Source organism: Sturnira hondurensis, unplaced genomic scaffold (genome assembly GCF_014824575.4).
Source record: "Sturnira hondurensis isolate 20B ecotype Veracruz unplaced genomic scaffold, ASM1482457v3 Scaffold0014745, whole genome shotgun sequence".
NCBI classification, from domain to species: Eukaryota; Metazoa; Chordata; class Mammalia; order Chiroptera; family Phyllostomidae; genus Sturnira; species Sturnira hondurensis.
The window spans coordinates 1,596,239-1,617,470 of record NW_028087376.1 but is presented as its reverse complement, the minus strand read 5'-3'; the positions used below and the strand labels follow the sequence as shown (position 1 = coordinate 1,617,470).

The 21,232-nt window shown below is 56.1% G+C and overlaps 1 protein-coding gene across 2 annotated transcripts in view; it reads right to left on the bottom strand.

Moving 5' to 3' along the window:
* BCAR1 (BCAR1 scaffold protein, Cas family member) overlaps positions 1-20,841 on the bottom strand; it is a 36,917-nt gene extending 16,076 nt beyond the window's left edge. The window contains exon 1 of one of the 2 annotated variants that reach the window (XM_037063617.1): positions 20,689-20,841. In XM_037063617.1, the coding sequence (XP_036919512.1) occupies positions 20,689-20,700 (12 nt within the window). In that variant the 5' untranslated portion in view covers positions 20,701-20,841. Of the gene's footprint in view, positions 1-9,404; positions 9,550-20,688 lie in introns of those variants that run through there. The other variant, XM_037063616.1, reaches the window with a different exon arrangement.
* Between the last annotated feature and the right edge of the window lie 391 nt (positions 20,842-21,232).

Here is a 21,232-nt window from a genome sequence, read left to right as displayed (position 1 = left end):
CCAGCTGGGCTCCTGCCCCACCAGCTAAGCCTCAGCTCTGGTTGCCCTCCTCCGAGTCTTCAGAGATCTGAGAACACAGAACCTGGTCTGGACCCCTGGCTTGGGAATGGGACCTGAGTTCTGGCCACCCACTAGCTGTGCGACCTTCCCCACTTGAGCCCAGTCTCTTCCCCAGAGAAGAGACTCATCTGCAAGGAGTCAAGCAGGAGCTGGAATTCCAGGCAGAAGGAAGAGCCACGCCTCCTCAGGCTAGAGCAGGAAGTGGGAGCCAGGGCCCTGGGGCAGAGAAGAGTGAGGGTGAGACCTCATTCAAGCCCAGGCCCCTCCCTCCACACCAGCCTCTGGGGCCACAACTGCACCCTGAGCTCTGTCTCCCCTGCCTGCCACACTGAGAACCAGGGAAGAGGACCAAGCACCATCAAGTCTGGAGCACGTGCTCTGGGACTCAAGGCTACATGTTCGGCCCTGGGGAGTGCCAACAGCTCAGAGCCCCCAGGTCCCAGAAAGGGCCAGAGGCAGGAAACTTGGGAGCCAAGAGGAGTGAGACCCAGGGGAGGAGCCAGCCCAGGCAGTTGGCTCAGAGTTCAGGGAGGGCAGAACTGGTGGGATCATCCCGGCACCAAGGTGCGCACTGAGGCAGAGGCCCTTGGGACTGCTGATTGCTGCAAACGGCCCACAGAGATTACCAGTTACAGACGCACACAAGTGCAGATTACATCTCTCAATAAAACATCACGCCAACTTCAATAATGGGGACACGGTAAGAACACCAGTGTTAATGTTTTCGATGACTAGGACGTGTTTTTCTCTTCCTGATTTTCAGAAGTTTTCAATATGAGCATTTTTTTTTGCTTTGGTGTTAAAAAAACTACACACCCTGAAAAAGAAAACAGTGGACTACCTTCGAGGCTCCAAGGCAGGATGGAACAGAGGAGGCCGAAGCAAGTCCAGAGGCCAGAGCCCAGGGAGAAGGAGGCAGGGGCGGGGCTGCCCTGCGGCCCACTAGGGCTCAAGGGCCCCATCCCCAGGCTGCCTGCAAGAAAAGCAAGTTTCCCAAATATGGTCTGTAGCCGCCCTGAGGCCTCGGGGAATCATATCCTTGCCAGAGGGCGGGATACTAGGTCTCCCGCCCCTAGTGACCCCAGAACACAGAGCCACCCCACTGGGTCCCCCGCAGCCCCTGCCCTGGTGACCACAGGAAGTGCCAGCAGAGTGAGTCACAGAAAAATTCCCCTCCAGCTCAGTCAGAGGGGGCGGGGTACAGACAGAGGGGACTGCCCTCTAGGAGGCCCCTTACCTCTCAGGAGGAGGGTAGCCCCAGGAAGGCTGGCAGATCAGCCTCCGCCAGGCCCCAAAGACAGGGCTGGGCACTCAGGGGGCTGGAGGGCTGTGCTGGAGGCAAGGTCCAGTGGGGAAGGGAAAGGAGAGAGAGTACACTGGGCCTGAGAAGCAACTGGGACCTCCTGTGCAAGGGTGGTCAGCCCTTACCGCCTCAGAGTGAGCTCGAAGAGCAGTCAAGAGTTGCTGCTATATAGTCCAGGGTGGCTGGAGCCAGGCTGGGAAGACCCCTTGGGCTGGGCACATGGCGCTGGGCACCTGGCACCAGGAGCTCTTTGCCTGTGTCAACTGGTGGCCCTGCCCAAGAGCCCCAGAGGCAGCCGCTCCACAGCACAGCCTGTGAGTCCAGGGCACTGCTGGCACCACAGCACTCCAGCTGGCCGAGCCCAGCCCCTTTGGGCTTCTAAGCCTGCCCAGCTGCTCCTGAGACAAGCTCCTCCTTCCTTCTCTCAGCAGCAGCAGCTAGGGCCAGACCTAAGGGGTCTCAGGCAAGTCCCCTAGTTTTTCTGAGCACCCAGAGCCCTTTGCTAAATTGACAGTCCTGGTTTCACAGGATTATTCTCTTGTTTAAAAAAATTCTCCTGGCTCTGCTTTTGGCCAGGTGCTGGGCCAGGCCCTGCAAGGTGGCCCAAGCCTAGCTCGACCAGGCCCCTGTCCACAAGGGGCTTATATTCCAGTAGGGCAGAGAGACACCAAACCACTTGCTAGGGCAGGGGACAAAAGTGTGGTACCAGCATGCAAGGGGCTGCTGCCCAGACCACCCAGCTGACCAAGGGCAGATTAAGAGATTTCTGGCCAAGACGGAAGAGTCAGTAAGTAAACACGCTTTGTCTCTGTGCACAACTACAGCAAAAATTATAACTAAACTACAAAACAAGCATCACCCAGATTTGTCGGAAAATCAAGCTGCGTGGAAGTCTGACAACCAAGGATTTAAAGAAGCCACATTCATCTAGACAGGTGACTTTTCTACAAGTCCATGCTGAGCAAGCAGTCAAAGCAGTTCTAGCTAATACACAGAAACAAACACAGGGAGGCTGCCAAATTGAGGAGACAAAGAAATATGGCCCAAATGAAAGAACAAAACTCCAGGAAAAGAACTAAATGAAATGGAGATAAGCAACCCATCAGAGGCAGAGTTCAAACACTGGTTGTCAGGGGGCCCACAGAACTCACTGGGCACCGCAACAGCAGAAAAAAAGACCCAGGCAGAAATGAAAGCTGCACTAAGTGAAATAAAGAAAAACCCACAGGAACCAAGAGTGGAGGGGATGAAGCCGAGATTCAAATCAACAATTTGGAACATAAAGAAGGGAAAAAGCATTCAGAACACCAAGAAGAAAAAAAGAATTTAAAAAATGAGGATAGGCTAAGGAACCTCTGGGACTTCTCCAAATATACCAACATCTGAATCACAGGATGCCAGGAGAAGAGGAAGAGCAAGAAATAAAAAACTTATTTGAAATAATAATGAAAGAAAACTTTCCTAATTTGTTGAAGGAAATAGACAAAGTCCAGGAAGCACAGAGTCCCAAACAAGTTGGATCCAAAGAGGACCACACCAAGACCATCACAATTAAAATGCCAAAGATTAAAGATAGAGAATCTTAAAGCAGCAAGAGGAAAGGAGAGAGTTACCTACAAAGAAGTTCCCCTAAGACCATCAGCTTAATTTCTCAAAAGAAACCTTGCAGGCAAGAAGGGGCTGGGAAGAAGTATTCAAAGTGATGAAAAGCAAGGATCTATATCCAAGATTATTCTATCCAGAAAGCTATCATTTAGAATGGAAGGGCAGATAAAGCGCTTCCCAGACAATGTAAAACTAAAGGAGTTCATCATCACCAAGCCATTATTATATGAAATGTTAAAGGGACTTATTTAAGAAAAAGATCAAAACTATGAACATTAAAATGGCAACAAATGCACAACTATCAGCAACTGAATCTAAAAAACAAACTAAGCAAACAAACAGAACAGGAACAGAATCAGAGACATGGAGATCATTTGGAGGGTTATCAGCTGGGAGGGAGAAGGGGGAAAACAGGGGGACAGGTACAGGGACTAAGAAGCATAAATGATAGCTACAAACAGACCGAGGGAGGTTAAGGACAGTATGGGAAATGGAGAAGCTAAAGAACTATGTGTACGACCCATGGACATGAACTAAGGTGGGGGTGGTGAGGGGCAATTGCTGGAAGAAGTAGGAGTACTGGACAGAGGAGAGCAAAGGGGGGAACCCTGAACAACTGCAACAGCAATAATCAATAAAGTATATGTGTATATATATATATGTGTGTGTGTGTGTGTATGTATATGTATATATATGTGTGTGTGTGTATATATATATATATATATTAAAGATTTTATTTATTTATTTTTAGAGGGGAAGGGAAGGAGAGAGGGAGAGAAACATCAACCCATGGTTGCCTCTCCTGAGTCCCCTGCCAGGAACTGGCCCACAACCCAGGCATGTGCCCTGACTGGGAATCGAACCGTAGTTGTTTGGTTCGCAGGCCTGCGCTCAATCCACTGAGCTACACCAGCCAGGGCAATAAAGTATATTTTAAACAGTGTGGTGCCCAAAACAGGAGGCGGGACCCAAACCCCCCTGGAACTTATTTATAAACAACTCTATATTTATTATTACATGTTTAAACCACAGTCACCTTCAAAGTCCTCTTCATTAGACTCACCTATTGAGACAATTTTTCCTGCTCAAAACAGTTTTTGAACTTGTTGATTTTGATGCCTTTTAGTGCTTCTGCTGTTTTTTGTTTCACCTCTGCAACATCGGCAAAACATTTCCCTTTGAAGGCTTTTTTTCATTTGGGGAAACAAAAAAGTTGCTTGGGGTGAGATTGGGTGAATAGGAAGGGTGGGGTATGGGGGTCATGTCATTTTCGGTCAAACACTGTTAAAACACTCAGCACAGTGTGGGCAGGTGCCCTTGTAAATCACCTATCATGAAATGGGCAAACACACCAAGTCTTCAAAAAACAAAAATTCACTGAAGCAGAATGCGGCCTCTCACAACAATGCCAGCTGATACACTGGTACAGATGAATCCCTAGAACACTCACCCAGTGGGGAAAGCCTGTACTACAAGGGGCATGCCCTCCAGAATATAATTCCAGGGTTTTTTTGGGTCCCCCCTTGTAATGTGAGATAAGGCCACTGCATATAGGGGTGGTCAGAGCTGTCCTCCCCAAGGAGGTGATACTTCAGGTGACCTCACGAATAATGAAAACTAGGCAACCATGAAACCAGCTGTAGAAGAGCACACAGGCAGAGGGGGATGAACCAAGGTGCTGAAGCCGGGGAGGCCAGAGGGGTGAGGGCTGAGGCCCTGGAGCAGCAGGCAGGCTGAGGCCAGTCACACTGCAGGAGGAGTCGGCGCAGTGTGTGGGGAGCTCAGTAAATGCTACCAAACAGCGGCACCCCGTAGCAGGGTAAGTCCAGCTTGAGCTCTGGACATGTCCCCCAGGACCCAGCGTCTTGCCCCAGCTTATAAGAGGAGTCATCTCCTTCAGAGCTCAGTGGTCCAGCCTCCCTTGCTGCTGGGACAGTCAGGTGCCTCAGCCCCAAGCTCACAAGAGGACACAACTGTAATCTCTTGGCAGGGCACACCACCAAGGCATCATCACAGTTCTGGCAGACGCTGCCAGCCACTGGTGTCCAAGACACCACACAGGCTGCTGCCTGAGTTGCCCTGCATCTCTGGCCACCTCGCACCTGCCTCTAGGAAAGCTCCCGCAATGCCTCACTCCTTCTCCTAGACATTAACTAGGATGGTGGCCCTCCAGGAAGGATCCCGTGCCCCCGCCACAGGCACCTGCTCCCTGTTGCCCCCACCTGGAAGTGCTGACCAATACATCTTATTATTTCCCATTTCATGCCCCTGAACCTCAACACCCAAAATGCGAGGGGCTGTCTCCTTCAGCATGTAATTCCCACAGCCCCACCAGCACCAGGCCTGGCCCAGGATGGGTGGGCTCAGGCAGAAGCCCTCTTTGCAGAAGGCAGTGTCCTGCCCTCCCTGGGAGCAGTGTAGTTTCACCTGGAAAGCCAGGAATGCCCTTTGGGGTTTGCTAACCCAGGGGGAGGAGGTGGAGGAGAACCCTCAGCCAGACCACGTGGGTCTTCAGACCTGGAGCAGCTGGGCCTTGGACGCTGGTGGTCACAAGCCTGGGAGAACCTCAGCCATCTGACGGGTATTCAGGTCTCCCTGCTGGCTCTACTGTCTGCCTCAGGGACCTTGGGTGTGCTCTGGGTATCCCAAAACCCCGCCTGGGAGAGGATGCTATAGGGTGGACCTGAATGGTGGAGACACAGTTGATGGCCCCCAGTGACTACAACAACTGCAGCCAGTGCTGACTCCATACCAGAGGTGGGGCTCTTCTGCACACCTCAATCATCTCTTTTAACCCTATGAGATGTTATAATTACCTCCATCTTACAGATGAGGAAACCGAGGCCCAGAACAGTTACTTGACGTGCCAGGGTCACCGTCAGGGAGCAGCAGCGTCAGATCAGGGCTGTCTGAAAATATGGAGCTCAGCAGTTCCTGGGATAATGCTTAGGCTCATGGAAGCCAGGAGTGGAAATTTCACAGGCCTCTCCCCCGCTCCCTGTTCCCCACTTCCCAATACACAGATACACACACACACACACTCTCCGGCCCCACACACAGCAGTCACTGGGGAAACACTAGTTTCCTTCATATCCAGAACCATATCAAATGGGAGCCAAGTTTATTTCTGGAGTATTCTGTTTGCTTATCCCAAGAAGCCCCAGTAGCCAATGGACACAGGCCCAATGTGCACGTGCCAACTGCAGTCTGCGCCCACAACCCTGCTCACTCATGCTTAGAATGCCCCTGGAGGGGCCGCCCACTGGCCAGGGTCCTGACAACTTTCTTATCTTGCTCTCCCATCCTCAGTTCAGCCGAGCTCTCTTCCAAGACACCCCCACACTCACATCCTTGGTGGAACCTGGGGACCAGTGGCCTTAGCATCACTTCTCTGATATCTCAGGGACAACTGAGAGAACAGAACCTGGGTTCAAGTCCTCAGTGCTTGGACAGCCACAGGCAAGCCCCTATTTGTACAGAGCCAACCCAAGGGGGGCATGAGAGCACAGCTCCTGCCCTGCCCTGCCTACCTCAGGGGCCCGAGGCTCAGGGGGCAGAGCCTCATGCCTGACACTCAGCAGCCAGAGGACAGGTCTGCAGGATGAAGGGCTAAAAACCCACCTGTAGGTGGCCACAGCCAATATTCCCGTAACAAGCCACACATGACAATAGCAGATGTGCTTGTGTCCAGGGCCAGCTCTGGGCTAGAGGCGGACCCCCTCCCCACCCCTGCTAGGACACCCCAGGTACTATCCTGGGAAGCAGGTGAAATGGGGAGGGACCTCCCGCTGTGGGACAAGGCATCTGAAGTCCCACATACTACAGCGGGACTGGACCAGAGCACCCAGGAGCCTGTGTGGGTAGTGTCAGGGCACAGCCTTAGACCCTCCAGGCCATTCAAACTTGCAGCTTGGGAATGGTCCCCACCCCCCTCAAAATCTGTACTACTGCTACCCAGCCCCGGGACTCAACCCCGGCTAGCAGACCCAGTCCTGGGTGCTTGATACTTTGCTGCTCTTTCCCAGTCCCTGGGGCCCTAATGGGAGGATTCAAAGTCTCTCAGCAAAGGCAGCATCAGGCCCAGAGTGGGGGTAACCATCCACATCCCCAGGTTTGTCATCATGGAGGGCAGAGACAGAAGGGACAGCCCAGAGGGGACAGTAGGGACTTGACTCCCTACATGACTCTCCACCTCTCCATCTAAAGCCCCAAAGAGTTCTGCCCACTTCAGTCCTAAATGAGAACTTTCAGCAGCTTTTAAAACACCACCTCTGCGGCCAAAATGGAGAGGGAGACAGACGATAGCATATAAAGTGCGGTGCCCTGGGTCAAAAAAAAAGGGGGGTATAAAATCCCTGATTTCTGGGATGCACAGTGAAGTTGGGTTGGGAGATGGCACCCTGCCCTTTCAACCCTCTGTGGTCCTTCCACCCCAGGCCAGTTCTTCACCCCACTCCCCACCTAGAGAGCGGAAGGAGTTAGGGCAGCAAGACAGAGGTGGAAACACCTCTGAGGGACCACCTTCTTGGAGGAAGACCATCCTGAAGCCCCTTATTTGGGGGCCCTAAAGGCCCAGAGAAGGAGCTGGCCCAGTGTCTTTGCTGGAACCCCACTCTCCAAGTCTGACTCCAACACTCTTCCTCAACCCTCTGAGAAGTCTCCTGGGTACACACCCAGCTGATGCCAGCTGTGGGCTCCTAGAGGGGCAGGGATGGAGTTCTCTAAGCCCAGGAGAAAAGGGTGGTGGATCCTAGGAAGGGGCCATAGAGGCCAGAGGGACCCCACCCAGGTGGCAGCCCCAGCAGAGCATGGAAGCGCCCCAAAGACCAGAGTGCCCCCAATGAGGGGTGCACACACAGGGCAGAACAGACTTCTGGATACAATCCTGTGCCTCGGTCTCCCCATCAGTACCATCTGTATGACTGGCAGAGAGGTGAGCTGTCTCAGGCGCCTTTCCTGTTCTGACAGGATGCCCTGGTAGCACTGCCCCTACTTCAGCCGTTCTCCCAAGCTTAGAGTGCTGGGGCCTGCCCACAGTACTCCCAACGTGCTCAGCACAAACAGTCATGGCCACAGGCATCAGGTCTCCTCCCTGAGTGGAGCTGAGAGTGACTCTCCTGCCCTGCCTCCACCCAGTTCCCACTGGGCTCCTTCCTCGCCCAGGGCAAGCGGGTAGTAGCTCCCAGTGCCAGGAGGGCATGTCAGCAGCCCTTCCCAGACCTCCCTTCCCTGCAGGCTCCACCTGTACCCAACCCCACTCTTGCTCCCCAAGCACCCGGCACACCCCTGCTCTCCTAGGTCTGTCAGCCCTGCAATCCTCAACCCCCAACATCAGTTCTCCACTCCAAAAAGTAATGGGCAGAGAGAGTGTATCCTCAAAGCCCAGGCAGATGAGGAATATCTCCCAGCCTGGCTGAGTACCTCCCCATCTAGACCCTTCCTCACAGTAGGGGTGTGGGAAAGGAAACTCCACGTTCTCGAGATGGATGAGAGAGCCCCAACCTCCAGTCTAGGATGAGTCCCCAACATCTCCACCCAGCTCTAATCCTCCCACTCTACCTACACAGCCCCAGCGCTCAGCAAATCTCAGCTTCTCCAACTCCCTGAAAGGGCCCTGGGCTCTGCCTAGCTGCAACAAGGGGTTGGGAGCCTGGGCTACTGACGCCTGAAAATTAGTTCGCCCGTACCCTGGCCCTGCGCCCGCACTCGACCTGCGGAGGCTGGAACCCTGGGGTCACAGTGCACCCCGAGCTTCTAGAATCCAGCACAGGCAGGCCGGAGTGAATCATTAACCGGACCCAAGTTGTCGCACCCGCCACGCCGACAGCTCTGTTGACGCCACGCACTTGCTCGCCCAGCCCTTAACCCCTAACCTGGGGGCAGTGCGCAATTCGAAAACACAGATAGATCAATAGACTGACCATCACCCCACTTCCTGGAAAGTCAAGCCTCCTGGAAGTTCACGCTCTAGGGACCCAGGATCCCTCCCTGTAGCCAAGGAAACTGAGGCCAGGGCTGGAAGGCCCAAGATCATTGACAAGGTGGCATCTGGCAGGGGGAGAGCGGGCCTCCTGCCAGCAACTTTCCCGGATCCAGGAACTTTCTAGCAGCCAGTAGCCCCTGAGTCCGGGCCACTTTCAAACGCCCCGGGTCGCGCAGGATCTGGGATCCTAAGCAGTTCTCGCCTCCCGGCAATAGGTCAGGGACGGGAGGCGGATCCAGGACCTCGGACCCCAGCTTTTTAGCGCCCCTCACGGAGGCTCTGGCGGCAGGCGATTCCCAGGACCCGCAGGTCCGGCAGGAAATGCCACTTCGCTTAACTCTCTCCGGTCTGGGCCTGCCCCGGGGCGCGGGCAGAGCAGTAGCCCTGAAGCTGGTATGTGGACCCCAGCCGGACTCCCAGGGGCAAGTACCCTACCCCGCCCATCGCACTCACCAGGTAGTTCATTCTGTCCTGCGGGCTGGCCAGAGGCCCGGGCTCCCCGCAGGGGCGCACACCTCGCTATCGTTCTCGGAGTTTCAAGCGCACTGCGGCCGCCCCACTCCGTCCGCTGCCTGAGCCACTACCTCTGCCACTGCCGTCACCACCCAAAGCGATCCCACCTCGCTCCGCCTGCAGCTAGGCCTGGCCAGCCGGCTCCCGGCATGCCCAGCCGCGTGCGCCCATTGGACACTGTGGCTCCCTATGCAAATGAACCGCCTGCCCATAGGGCGCGGGCCCGCGAGCACGCGGGCACGCGCCACCTAGTGCCTAGTGGGACCATCCCCCCACTTTCTACCAGCAAGAAGCTCTAGGCGCCTTCCGAATGCCAGGCTTCAATCCTAGTATGCGGATATCTCCTTTTTTCAAATGCACTTCTCCAACTTCTACCATCGGGAAGAATGAGCCCCTCCTCAAAGGCCTAAGCAAATGCCCTTTTTTTCTGGTCAGACTGCCGGCCGGGATTGCCATTCTCTGCGTGCCATTGCAACTCTTGAAGCGCCCACTCAAGTCGATTTACACCTTCCTCGCCCTCCAACCCCAGACATTCCGCTCGTGTCCTTCTTGCCATCAGACTCAGATCCGATGGCGCAAAGAGCACAGCCCTATACCCTACAGCCCAAATAGTAATTAATAATAACAACCACTGCACGGACTCAGGTCAGGCCTCTCATATAAACAGCCCAGGAAATGAGGACTCAAGGCAGGGAGGTTGGAGGCTGAGGCGGTCCGGTAGTAACCCAGGGAGTGCAGATCTGGGGCTCATCTTGTTCTACCAGAGGAGCCCTGTGGGAGGCTCCAGTCCATCTACAGACCTGGGCTCACCAAATCCCACCTTCTCCACTTAACTGAATCCAGCCTCCTTAAATTGTCCTCCACAATCCCAGTTCTGCTCTAGACCTCTGGCCCCATCTCAATCCCTCAGTCAGCTCTGTCCAGGCCTAACACCCTATGCCCCAACAACTCATTTGTTTCAGCAACATGGTGGGGGGGTCTGCAGAGAATGAAAGGGAAAGGAGCACCACCGCAAATGGGAACTGAGTGGAAAACGCTTTAGTTCTCCCAAGTCCTCACTCTAGGAGAACCAAAACTAGGCCGAAGATCAATGACTGCCACCCCATACAGCAGAACCAGGATGTACTGGTCCCTGTGCTGACTCCAGGCTTGTACAATGGTCTGCAGGGAGATCTGAGATGGAACCTGCTCCAGAACCGGTCAGTTTGGTGCCTTATCTCCAGACCCTTGGACAGTCAACATCCTGGGCTACTTGCTGCGTGCATGCGTGGACACACTGCCAGGGAAACAGCAGGGCAGACTTGAGTTTAGCCTATAAAATACCTATAAACCCAGTGGATCCATGGCTGCCTCTCCCCCGGTAACACACATCAGACACCCAGACGAGATATGCCACCTTGGGCAGGCCCTCTCCCGTCTGTATGAAGGGGCTGGGCTGCGGCAGCCCAAGTCTGGCTAGTCATAGGTCCCCTGGAGAGCTTGTTAAAAACACATTCCTAGGTTCCCCCTCTGGAAAAACCCTGTGGGAACCAGGACATCTGCCCTTCCTCAAAGTTTCTCAGGGAACCACTAGACAGAACTCACAGCATAAGGACTGGGGAAGGAGCAGTGGGATTTGGACACAATGTGATCCAGAGTCCTCAAGGAGCAGAAAAACTTAGCCGCCAGCCTGTGCCTTCCCCAAGACTGGCCTATTTGTCACCTTCAAAACAGCCTATTTTCCTGCAAAGAAGAGCCAGCTCTCTGAGAAACACTGCCTAGGGCATTCCCTCCTGCCTGCTCCCAACAGCTGTGCCCCAAAGTCAGGCAGGGAACAGTGGGACCCCTTACACCTTGACCCCCATCCCCAAACTGGCTGGCACCCAGGTTCCATGGGAGCAGATCAGAACCAGCTGGATCATCTGTGAGCATCTGTCTGTGCTAAGGGCTGGAGGGGGTCTTTGGGTGATTCCACAGGCCACACTGCTGTGAGGGGAGGGGCGGGGAGCAGGCCTCACAGTGAGGCAGTGTCCTGCAGTCAGGTCTCTGCAGGGATTGGAGGGGACACAAATGCCCTGGCCCTTAATTCTGTCCTAGCAGGCCTAGGGAGGGAGGAGGTGCCTGGTTGGGAACAAGGGAATGGGAAAGAAAGACCCTCCAGTCTCTGGAGTTGGATTAGAGCGGGCCCTGGGGGCGGGGCTGCCCATGTGGGGGCGGGCCGGGGGAGGGAACCCAGCTCCAGGCTGAGGCATTTCAAAAATTTGCTCCTTTTCTACTTAAACTCCCTCCCCCCCCAGCCTGTGCCTCCTAGAATGGCATTTCCGCTTTGGAATCAAGGCTCTAGGATCTGTGCCCCACTGTGCTGGAAGGAGGGGGAGAGGAATGCTCCTTCTCAGGCCTGGGCGGGAGGCGTGGAGGGTGGGACCCAGTGGGCAGGCTATGGCTGGGGTATATGGGGGAGCAGACCCTCCTGAGCTGACACAGCCCACAGGTCAGCCTCCATGCGGCCCTGGGCCAAGGCTCTATGATCACATGGTCATTTCATGACCACAGCAGTTCTTCCAAACAGGCTCCACAATAAGCCCCATTTTCCAGATGAAGAGGTTAAGACCCAGTTTACAGCCGCTTTGCCCCATCCTATGGACTCTCAGCCACAGAAGGGGCAGTGCTGGTATCCAGGGACAGAATGGTAGGACTATCAGACTGCCGGCCACCCTGTCTGCTCTGTGGTACCTTCTGGACAGGGCAGGAAGGGAATGGAGGAGCAGGGGCAGTCAGGCTCAGAAAGCCAGGGGCTCTGTAGCACTCAGAGACCCCAAAGGACAGACAGCCGAGAACTGGGGCCAGTACTACTCCCCACACAGGTCCAACCCCACATGGGTATAGGGGACCGTGCGGACAGGAGGGAGAGCAGTTGTGTGCTGAGGAGTAGCTGAGGAGTAGCTGAGGAGGTGTTGCTGGGTGGAGACGCAGGAGTGCCACCGGACGCCCACCCCAGAAGCAGCCTGGCACCTCCAGCCAGGCCAGAGATGAGCCCACAGGCTAGAAGGTGATGTCACCAATCCCTCCCACGGGAGCCTGGAATGGAGCTATCTGTACAGGAAACATGGTGGGCCCAGCACATGGGGACACTGGATCTCATCTGTCCATTAAAGTGTCCACTGGGGTGAGGGCTGCTGCTGCTCCCAAACCCTAGGTGGGAAGAAGAGCTTGGGACCCATCTCCCACTCTCTGGGCTTCCTAGGTCTTATTCTTCAAGTTGGACCCATTGCACAACAAATAATTCTTGCTTCGGGCCAACAATGTCTGTTGACAGCATTTATAACTGCAAACAAAGGGGGTGGGGCTTCCCCTAAATGCCTAACTATAGAGGACTGGTGAGGCAACCATGGCCTCTCAATGGAATATTGTGCAGCTATTAGGATGGCTACTTTCAAAGACCGAACTCATGTAAGACAACGCCTGCGATAATGGGAGTGAAAGGAGCGGGCTCCAAGGGCTTGCACAGTGACTTCGGGCAGCCCTTTTCCCTCCTAAAGCCTTGGCTTTCCCAGTAGCACAGGAGGGTGTCTAGATGGGTCGGCGGATGGCCGGCTCTGGGAGTAACAGCAGGAAAGGATTTCCTGAGACCGGAGGTGAGTGCTGCCAGCCCCAAGGACAGGAAGAAATGATGCATCTGGAGGCCCACAGAGTGAAGCCTTCCCCCTGGAACCCCCTGGGGCCCAGTCCTTCCTAGTCCTTCCTCCTCAAAAGGAGCCCTGGTGCTGGCACCAGCTCTGCATGGGTAACCCCTGCTGATGGCCCACATTGATGGCCTGGACAAGAGATGAGCCCAGCTGCTTCAAGAAATGCTAACACAGCCCTGACCCGTGTGGCTCAGTTGGTTGAGCGTCATTCACAAAGTGAAAGGCTACAGGTTCGATTCCCGCTCAGGGCATGTGCCTGGGTTGCAAGTTGGGTTGCAGGTTTGATCCCTGGCTGGGGTATGTACCAGAGGCAATGGATTGATGTTTTTTTCTCTCACTTTCATGTTTCTCTCCCTCCCTTTCTCCCTCCCTTGCCCTCTCTCTAAAAATAAATAAATAAAACTAAAAAAAAAAAAGAACCATTAACACAGGCTGGACATGGTCCTTGCTGCCACCCTGGGTACCAGGATAGAACTATCACTACTCAGAGGCTCCCGGGGGCAGGGCCTTGCTCAAGTCACACTGCCAGAAAGTGGCAGAGCTGCAACCACAACCCACCTTCCCAGACATGTCCCCATGGAGAAGCCCCCAGGGGACCCCAGACAGAGCAGCATGTGCTCTCTCAGGTGGGCGTTAGAGCTGTCTAACGCCCCCAGAAAGAGCTTTCCTACTGTCCCCTGCTCCTCCAGGGTAAAGAGGTGGGCAGACCCCATAGCCGGAGCCAAATCCCTGCCTAGTCACCGCCTCCTGGGGCAGATGGCTCTAGTCCTGGAGGCGTATCCAGGGCTATTCAGTATCCACCAGGCCAGTCGGCAGAGGCTTGGATGCAAAGGCAGGGCCGGGACCAAAGGAGTGGGGGCAAAGTGACCAGGTGCAGGGATGTAGCTGGAGGAGGGGAAATGGGTTTGGGCAGAGGGCAGACTGGCCTCCCAGGGCCAGGCCTGGATCCCAGCAACCTCAGTGCCCCCCATCTTCCTGTATTTCCCTCCCTGCCCACTCTGGCTCTTTCAAGGAACTGGAAGGAGGTGCATTCTCTCCTAATTGCTTTGTGAACTTGAAAATTACAGGACCTGGCTGGTGTAGCTCAGTGGATTGAGCGCGGGCCTGCAAACCACACAATCACGGTTCGATTCCCAGTCAGGCCACATGCCTGGGTTGCAGGCCAGTTCCCAGCAGGGGACTCATTGATATTTCTCTCCTCTCCTTCCCTTCCTCTCTAAAGACAAATAAATAAAATCTTTAAAAAAAAAAAAGAAAATTAAAGAGCAGCAAGCAGCAAAGTACCTGTAGGGAGCGGCCTGCTTCAGAAAGGGGCTCTGCTCACAGCAGACCCAAGGCTGGGTGGGGTGCATGGGCAGGCTGGGCCCTGGGGCACTTCCCAGGTGCTCTTTACCCTACTCAGGATGCTGACCCCAGTATTCTCAGTGCCCCCTTCTCTTCTGTAGCCCCTCTTCTATGCTCCAGGTGGGGGGCCCCCTGGGGGGCGGGCCTCCCTGGGAGCTGTCATGTAGTCAGGGGCCCCAAGTGTGCAATGTGAAAGTTGGGGCCTGGATGCACTTGCCCTGCCTTTGGCACTGGGACGCCGCTCCTGGAGCCCTCACCCAGCACCCGTAGACACTGCCTGGAGGGGGAAGGGGGCTGGCAGAAGCAATGGGGTGGGGAACAGAGGGGGTGGGTTCCGGCCGGAGGATAGGAAGGTGGGAGGAGGAGAGGCATGGAGACAAGTGCCTGTCCTCAGAGAGAAAGATTTGCTGGTGGCTGTCCGGCTTGGGCTGGGCTGGCAGGGACAAGGGCATGGTCAAGAGGCTGGCCCCAGCCCACCATCTGCTCTTGCCTCTCCCCATAGCAACCGGCCCCAGCACATCAGGGCAGTGGAGTGGGGGGGACTTCACTTCACATGCCATCTGCTGTCCCCTCCACAGCCTGCTTCCAGAGGAGCACAGGTGCCCACACCCACAGAGACCCACGGAGACTCACAGGGACCCAGAGACACAGACAGAGGGGCAGAACAGGGCTTCCCAGTGCTCAGCTGGGACAGGTGGGTCAGGCAGCCAGTGGTGTTGCCGGAGGGGACTCTGGGGGCAGTGGGCTCTGACGGCAATAAGGTGAGAATACAGGAGGTAGTGGATACAGAGCTAAAGCAGTCACTGGCAAAGTGCTGCTTTTTCTCCCTCCTCAGGCCCCACTGTGGAACATCTCACCTGCGCCTGCTCCAACCTACAGAGAAAGGCTCTGTGTGTCCCAGGAGAGAACGTTAAAGATTCCAGCAGGCATGGGACCCTCAGCCCACCACTGCAGCCTTCAGAGCCTCGGTGTGTGCATCTGTTAAGTGTGACTACCACCAGCAGCCCTGCCCATCACCAGGTCACCAGACTGCAGGCACACGTGGAGGCCGCACAGTGCACAGCCCTGCCCCTCCCCATCATCACATACCAGCCCCATCACATTCCTGCCAGGAACCAGGGGAGGGGGTGCCCTGCACTCAGCCCTCCCTGCTCTCCTGGCCCCTGCTTAGGTGCCCTGAGCTTCCCCAGCTCCTGAACCACAGGAGGAACAAAACCTCAAGTGGGCCTTTGGCCCTGCAGATCCGCCAGCCAAAGTGGGGTGCTGGGCAGGGTCTCCCCAGCAGGAGTGTAGGGTGTGGGGAGTGGCTAGCTGTGGGCTCTGTCACATGATTACGTGTGCGCTGGCCATTCCCTTGGCACCTATTCACTCCTAGGATACAGCTGCCTGGAAACCAGGTTTCTGGAACTGACACTCCAGGGTGTGTGCATTGGTGGGGCGGGCGGCCAACACGAACACGTGAACGAACGTCTTCGAGGTCAGGGATCTGAAGGAGAGCAGAGGGATGGCGACGAGGGGGACTCTATACAAGGTGCCTGGAGTCGGGGCTCTCTGCGGAGGTGGCATTTGAGCAGATGTGTGAATCTTTTGCTAAGACGTATTATGCAGAAAAAGTAACAGCAAAGATTTATAAAAATAGCACAGGCTGCCAACTCCTTCGGTGTGAAGAGTACAGCTTGAGGTGTTAGGGACTCAGGGAGCAGCTTCCAAGCAACCCCCCTCCCCCAAGCTGAGCTTCGTGAGAGGCGGGGTCTCCATTGGGCTGGGGCCTCCTGGAGTTGAAGCAGGTGTAGCCACAGTGCCTACCCCGAAGGCAGGGGCCAGAGACAAAGGGGAGGGTGCCCAGGACCCTGGGGAGGGTGGAGGACCTGGTTGGCGCCCAGGACAGCCACCACCCTCTCCTATGCCCTGCTCTTCTGGAAGCCTCCCTACTCTAGGGTCTCCGGAGTGGAAAGGGGCCTGGGAGAAACACAGGTGCCTCGAAAACCTAAGATGCCTATGGGCAACCTGGGAAGAGGGAGTTCAAACGCTCGATACCTGGGGAGAGCTGTGAACAGAAAGGTGTGTGGTCGCACCACTTTCGGGACAAGCACACAGCAGGGCAGCCAGGATTTGGTGGCACGGACGACTCCCTGGCCTGTCTCATAGCACACATAATTGGCTATCAGGTTTTACAAAAATACTGACAACACAGGTGCTCCAGGACTCAAAGATACACGGCACACAATAACTGGAGACAGATATCCATCAGCAAGAGAATGAATAAATACATAAGTTCATATTCATAAAAGGAATGACTGGGAAGGTGGGTCAGGGAGCCAGCAATGAAAAAAAGGAAAGACCCCTCGTCTTCAAGCCACCTAACGTCCTCCCCACAAGCAGCAGCTTCTCTGAGGGTCCCACTCAGCCACCCCAACAAGGCTTCTGGGACGGCAGCTAAAACACCCAGCTCTCAGTGCAGAGACACAGCCACCTGTCTGCAGGGGCCCCTCCGTTCTCCCAGGGACAGACACATCCTTGGCAGGCAGGCCGGGAAAGCTGGAGCCATGAGGTGGAGAGAAAAGAGCCAGGCTGGCCTGGGTCCTACTCTGAAGAAGCCTGCGGTCTCCCAAGGGAGCCTGATAGCACCAACAATAAATGCACAATCTCAGACACGGGTCCCAGAGGACTTCTCAGGGACATTGCCCTCAGCCTGGGCACTTGAGAGTGAGCATGAGCGACCTGCTAAGTACAGCAGCAGTGGGAGATCACCTCCTACACAGGGACGGCCAGGCAGGGCCAAGCCAGGTGGGAGGAGGGGAGGTGGCAGGAGGGCCATGCCATGCCATGTGCTTCAGAGACTGAACCGAGGACTTTGGACTCGGACACTGCCTCTCACCACTGTTCCCTTCTTAGCCCGTCCTGCCAGGCTCCAGCTGTCCATGGCCTGGCTGCCTTGGCCCGTGCTTCCTCGATCCCTAGCCACCTCTCCCGTCACAACACTGGCTGGCACAGAGCCACACACAAGGGGCCCCGGGACCACTGGTGGAGGTTCAACCAGGTGCCACGCCTGGTCTGCTGGTCTCCACCAACCACTGCTGGGGCCGCACGGGGCTAGACCCATCCTGCCGCACAGCCCTGGGCAAGCTGCCTCATCTCCCAGGGGTGCTGAAGGGGTTACACGAACTCATGCTTGGAAAACCATAAGCAGAGGGTCGGTCTCTCAGTAGACTTGGCCTCTGTGGACAACTCAACAAGCCACAACCCCCACAATTAGAGAGGCCACGCAGGATGACGCTCGCTTTCTGGCTTTGGATCCTGCCAAACTTTGTTCCCACCCTGGCTCTGTCTCTCAGGGGTCATGTGACCCTGGCAAGACACAGGTCCTCCCTGAGCCTGTGAAGCCCTGAGCCCAGCACCTGGAACACACATCAGCACCCTCACCCCTTGAAAGGACCCATCATCCCTCAGCAAAGGAGCAGAGGAGGGGCTGGAGTGGCTGAGCCCATTTCACAGGTGGGAAACAAGAGGCAGGACAGACCACAGGGAACTTCTCTACAAGCTGGAAGCTGGGGTGTTACCTGACAGTGCCAGAGGACAGCCAGCACCTTGACTCCTAAACACAGATCATGCCAGTGCCTGGCAGGGGTCTGAGGTGGGTGGCACAGACCTTTTCTTTTCAAATGCTTCCTGCCTCCCCAGAGGCAAGAGACAGGCCCAAGGCACCAGGTGTCTGTGCTCAAAGGAAGGCAGAGGTCAGAGCTCAGTCTGATACAGCGTCTCCAGGGGCTACGTGAGCCGTGCCCTCAGCTCAGGGCATAGGAAGGAGCACTGCGCAGGGAGTCAGCAGGACCCTGTGTGCCTTTCCCTTCCTGGGACCCAGACCCTGTGTGGGTTAAAGGACAGAGAGAGATTGGCTGATCCCTGGAGGGTCCTCATGCTTTAACCTGGCCAGCCCCAATCTCTTCTCTCCCCACCATCACCACCCATTCCATTCTGAAGCATCTTGTAATTTCTGTGAGCCAAAGTGCCTGCATCAGCCCCATCCAGGAAAAGACTGCCCAAATGAACGGGTATGCTTAAAGCCTAAATGTGTCTGTGAGTACCACATGGGAAGTCACTCTTCTGGGTTCCAAGAGCAGGGCTTGAGCAGGCAGCTTGGCCTGGAAGCCTTCAAGGCGCCTCACCACTTACCAGCACATGAAAGCAATTTTCTGAACATTTCATCATTACTCCAGAATTGAACTTGTCCTCCCAGCCCCACCAGCTATCACAATGCCCAAGGTCTGAGGTGAGAGCCTGGGTGATTTGACAGCCCAGCCACACAGAAGACAGATGGTGAGACCCCTGCCAACCCATGCAGAACCCCCAAGGGCTAAGGCTGCAGGCAGGAGGGTGGGAAGTGATTTGGAGCTGGCAACGGTGTGGACAGACCAAGCAGACCTCGGCTGCCGGTCTCCATAGCAGGTATCTACACAATGCCTGTCTGCCCAGGTCACGCTCGGACCCTGGCCTTCCTGCCATCCCTCTCTTGTCACGGTGAGGGGTTTGGGTGCCATCCCAGACTCCATGTCCCGGCCTCTGCTGTGACTTACTGTGGACAACCAAACCATACCAAGTGCAGACCTCCCAGACAGAGGCCCATCCAGGCTCTGATGTGACCTGAGTCACATTCCCTGTTCACTACCACCCTAGAGACCCAAGCTCCCAAGCAGTCCACTTCATCCCTGCGGCCAGTGCCCACATGGTCAGGGCAGGGCCCCAGAAAAGATCCAGAGGTTTGAAGGAAAGCAGAGCAGGAAAGAAGGGCCTGGAAGGTCCTTTTCTGTCTTCCCTCTTTTTTTTCTTTCTAAAGAGGAGGCAATTATGCTCTGAACCAGAATAAATGGTTGGCGGGGCGGGGGGGGTGTTCACATCAGCACCGCCAGGAAGCCCTAATTTTTTCATCTGTAACTGTGCATTACCACTTCTGGAGGCGGACAGGAGTTGGGCATCTTTAATTCCATAATAACAATGCTTTGCACTTACACAGCATCTCTCCTCCAGTAATCCCTACGGTGGTTAATTAAGAGGCCACTTGCCCTGCCAGAAGCCCCAACTGTCTGCTTCACCGTTAAGGATGGGGTCCCCCAGGTGAGGAGCAGTCCTGGAAACAAGGCCTGGTAGACAGACGTTCTGGCCCACTGCCCCATCCTGTCAGAGGGAAAGGCCCCGGCTCATCAGAGAAACAATGGCTGGAGGCCACAGATCCCTAGCCTGCAGACAGTACCCCTTCTGTGAAGGGCTCTGAGTGTCGGCCACCACCTCGGTCTGTCCCCCTGTACAGCAGGCTGGGGCCTGCACCTGGGGTCCGGTGACTGTGGGTAGGTGGGATCACCAGCCCCTTTCAGGGGATGGGGCCCAGATGCCTCCAGATGCCACTGGCCAAAGTGTGGAGCCCTCTCCTGGAGGCTGCCCAAGCTTGCCTGCTGGGCAAGGAAGAGGGGGTGTCAGGAAAGAAGAAAAACTCCCAAGGCTGGGAGAAAGAAAGGGAACTGCCCCTGCACCTTTAGGGGTTTAGCAGCAGAGGAAAACTTCCCAGGAAAGTGAATGCATCAGCCATTCTGGGGACCTGGCACAGACCGCACAGGGCCAAGCCGTCCTGGGGGGTCCTTGGGGGTCCTGGGGGATGGGTGTCTTTGGAGAGATACAGACCTGCAGCCAGGCCTGGCCATCCTAATGAGGTTCCTGGAGCACAACAGGGCAGCTATCCCTGGGAGACGTCACAGACCTTCCCCGCTCACCTGGCCCAGGGGCCCTGGATGGGGCTCCCAGAGAGCAGCAGAGACCTCTCCCCACTGGGCCTGGCCATCTTGGTGGGGAAGGGGGTCCTGGGGGACAGCACGGACTCCTGCCTGGCCCAGCTGTCTCAGGGGTTTCCCAGGGGCCAACAAAGACCCCTGCAAACCCAGCCGTCCTGGGGCTCTCCCTGAGGGGAGAGCACAGACCCCCATCGACCAGTCTCTCCAGGGACGGAAAAAAAGCAGGGGCAGAGAGGCCGGCTTGAGGAAGACACCCCCAAGCTGCCCCCAAACCCCGACCCCAGAAGGCCCAAGTGGGGGGCGGTGGGCAACCCTCAGCTCGGGAGCCCACGCGACATTAGGCCTGCAGCTGGCGGCGAGGTCGCAGGCCCGGCCGGGCGCCGACCCGGAGTCTTGGCCGGCAGTCTTGAGTCTTGGCCGGCAGTCGGTACTCACCGGCACGGACATCTTGGCCACTGCTCCCGGACCGGACGGGCAGCAATGCCGGCCGGCTGCGGGTTCCCGTCCGCTGCACCGCTCAGAGCACCTGGTGCGGGGTCCTGGTGCTCTCAAGGCTCCCCGCGGGCTCCTGCGCGCTCCCGGATCGCTCCTGGATCGCTCCCGGATCGGACAGTCCAGCGGCTCCCACCCTTTCTGCGCATGCGCTTTCCGTGCTATCCCTCCTCCCCTCGCTTCTGCCGGGCCGCGTTAAAGGCGAGGACCCCGGACCCTGGCATTTTTATGTCGGCCCAACGAGGCTCCAGGGCTTGGTTTCCACCCCTTATTCACCCTTCAACGGCCACCTCAAATTGTACTATCTCCTGTTCACCCACCTGGTTATGGAGATCAGAACCTTCACCCACCATGTTGCCCAGCCCAGGGTGCTGGGCGACGGCTCTGTGTCTGAAGGCGATTGCACAGTCAGCAGAGCAGGGCTCCTAGAAACCCTTCCCACCACCTCAACTGAAAGCCAAGAGACCCCGGGTAACCCCCAGATGCC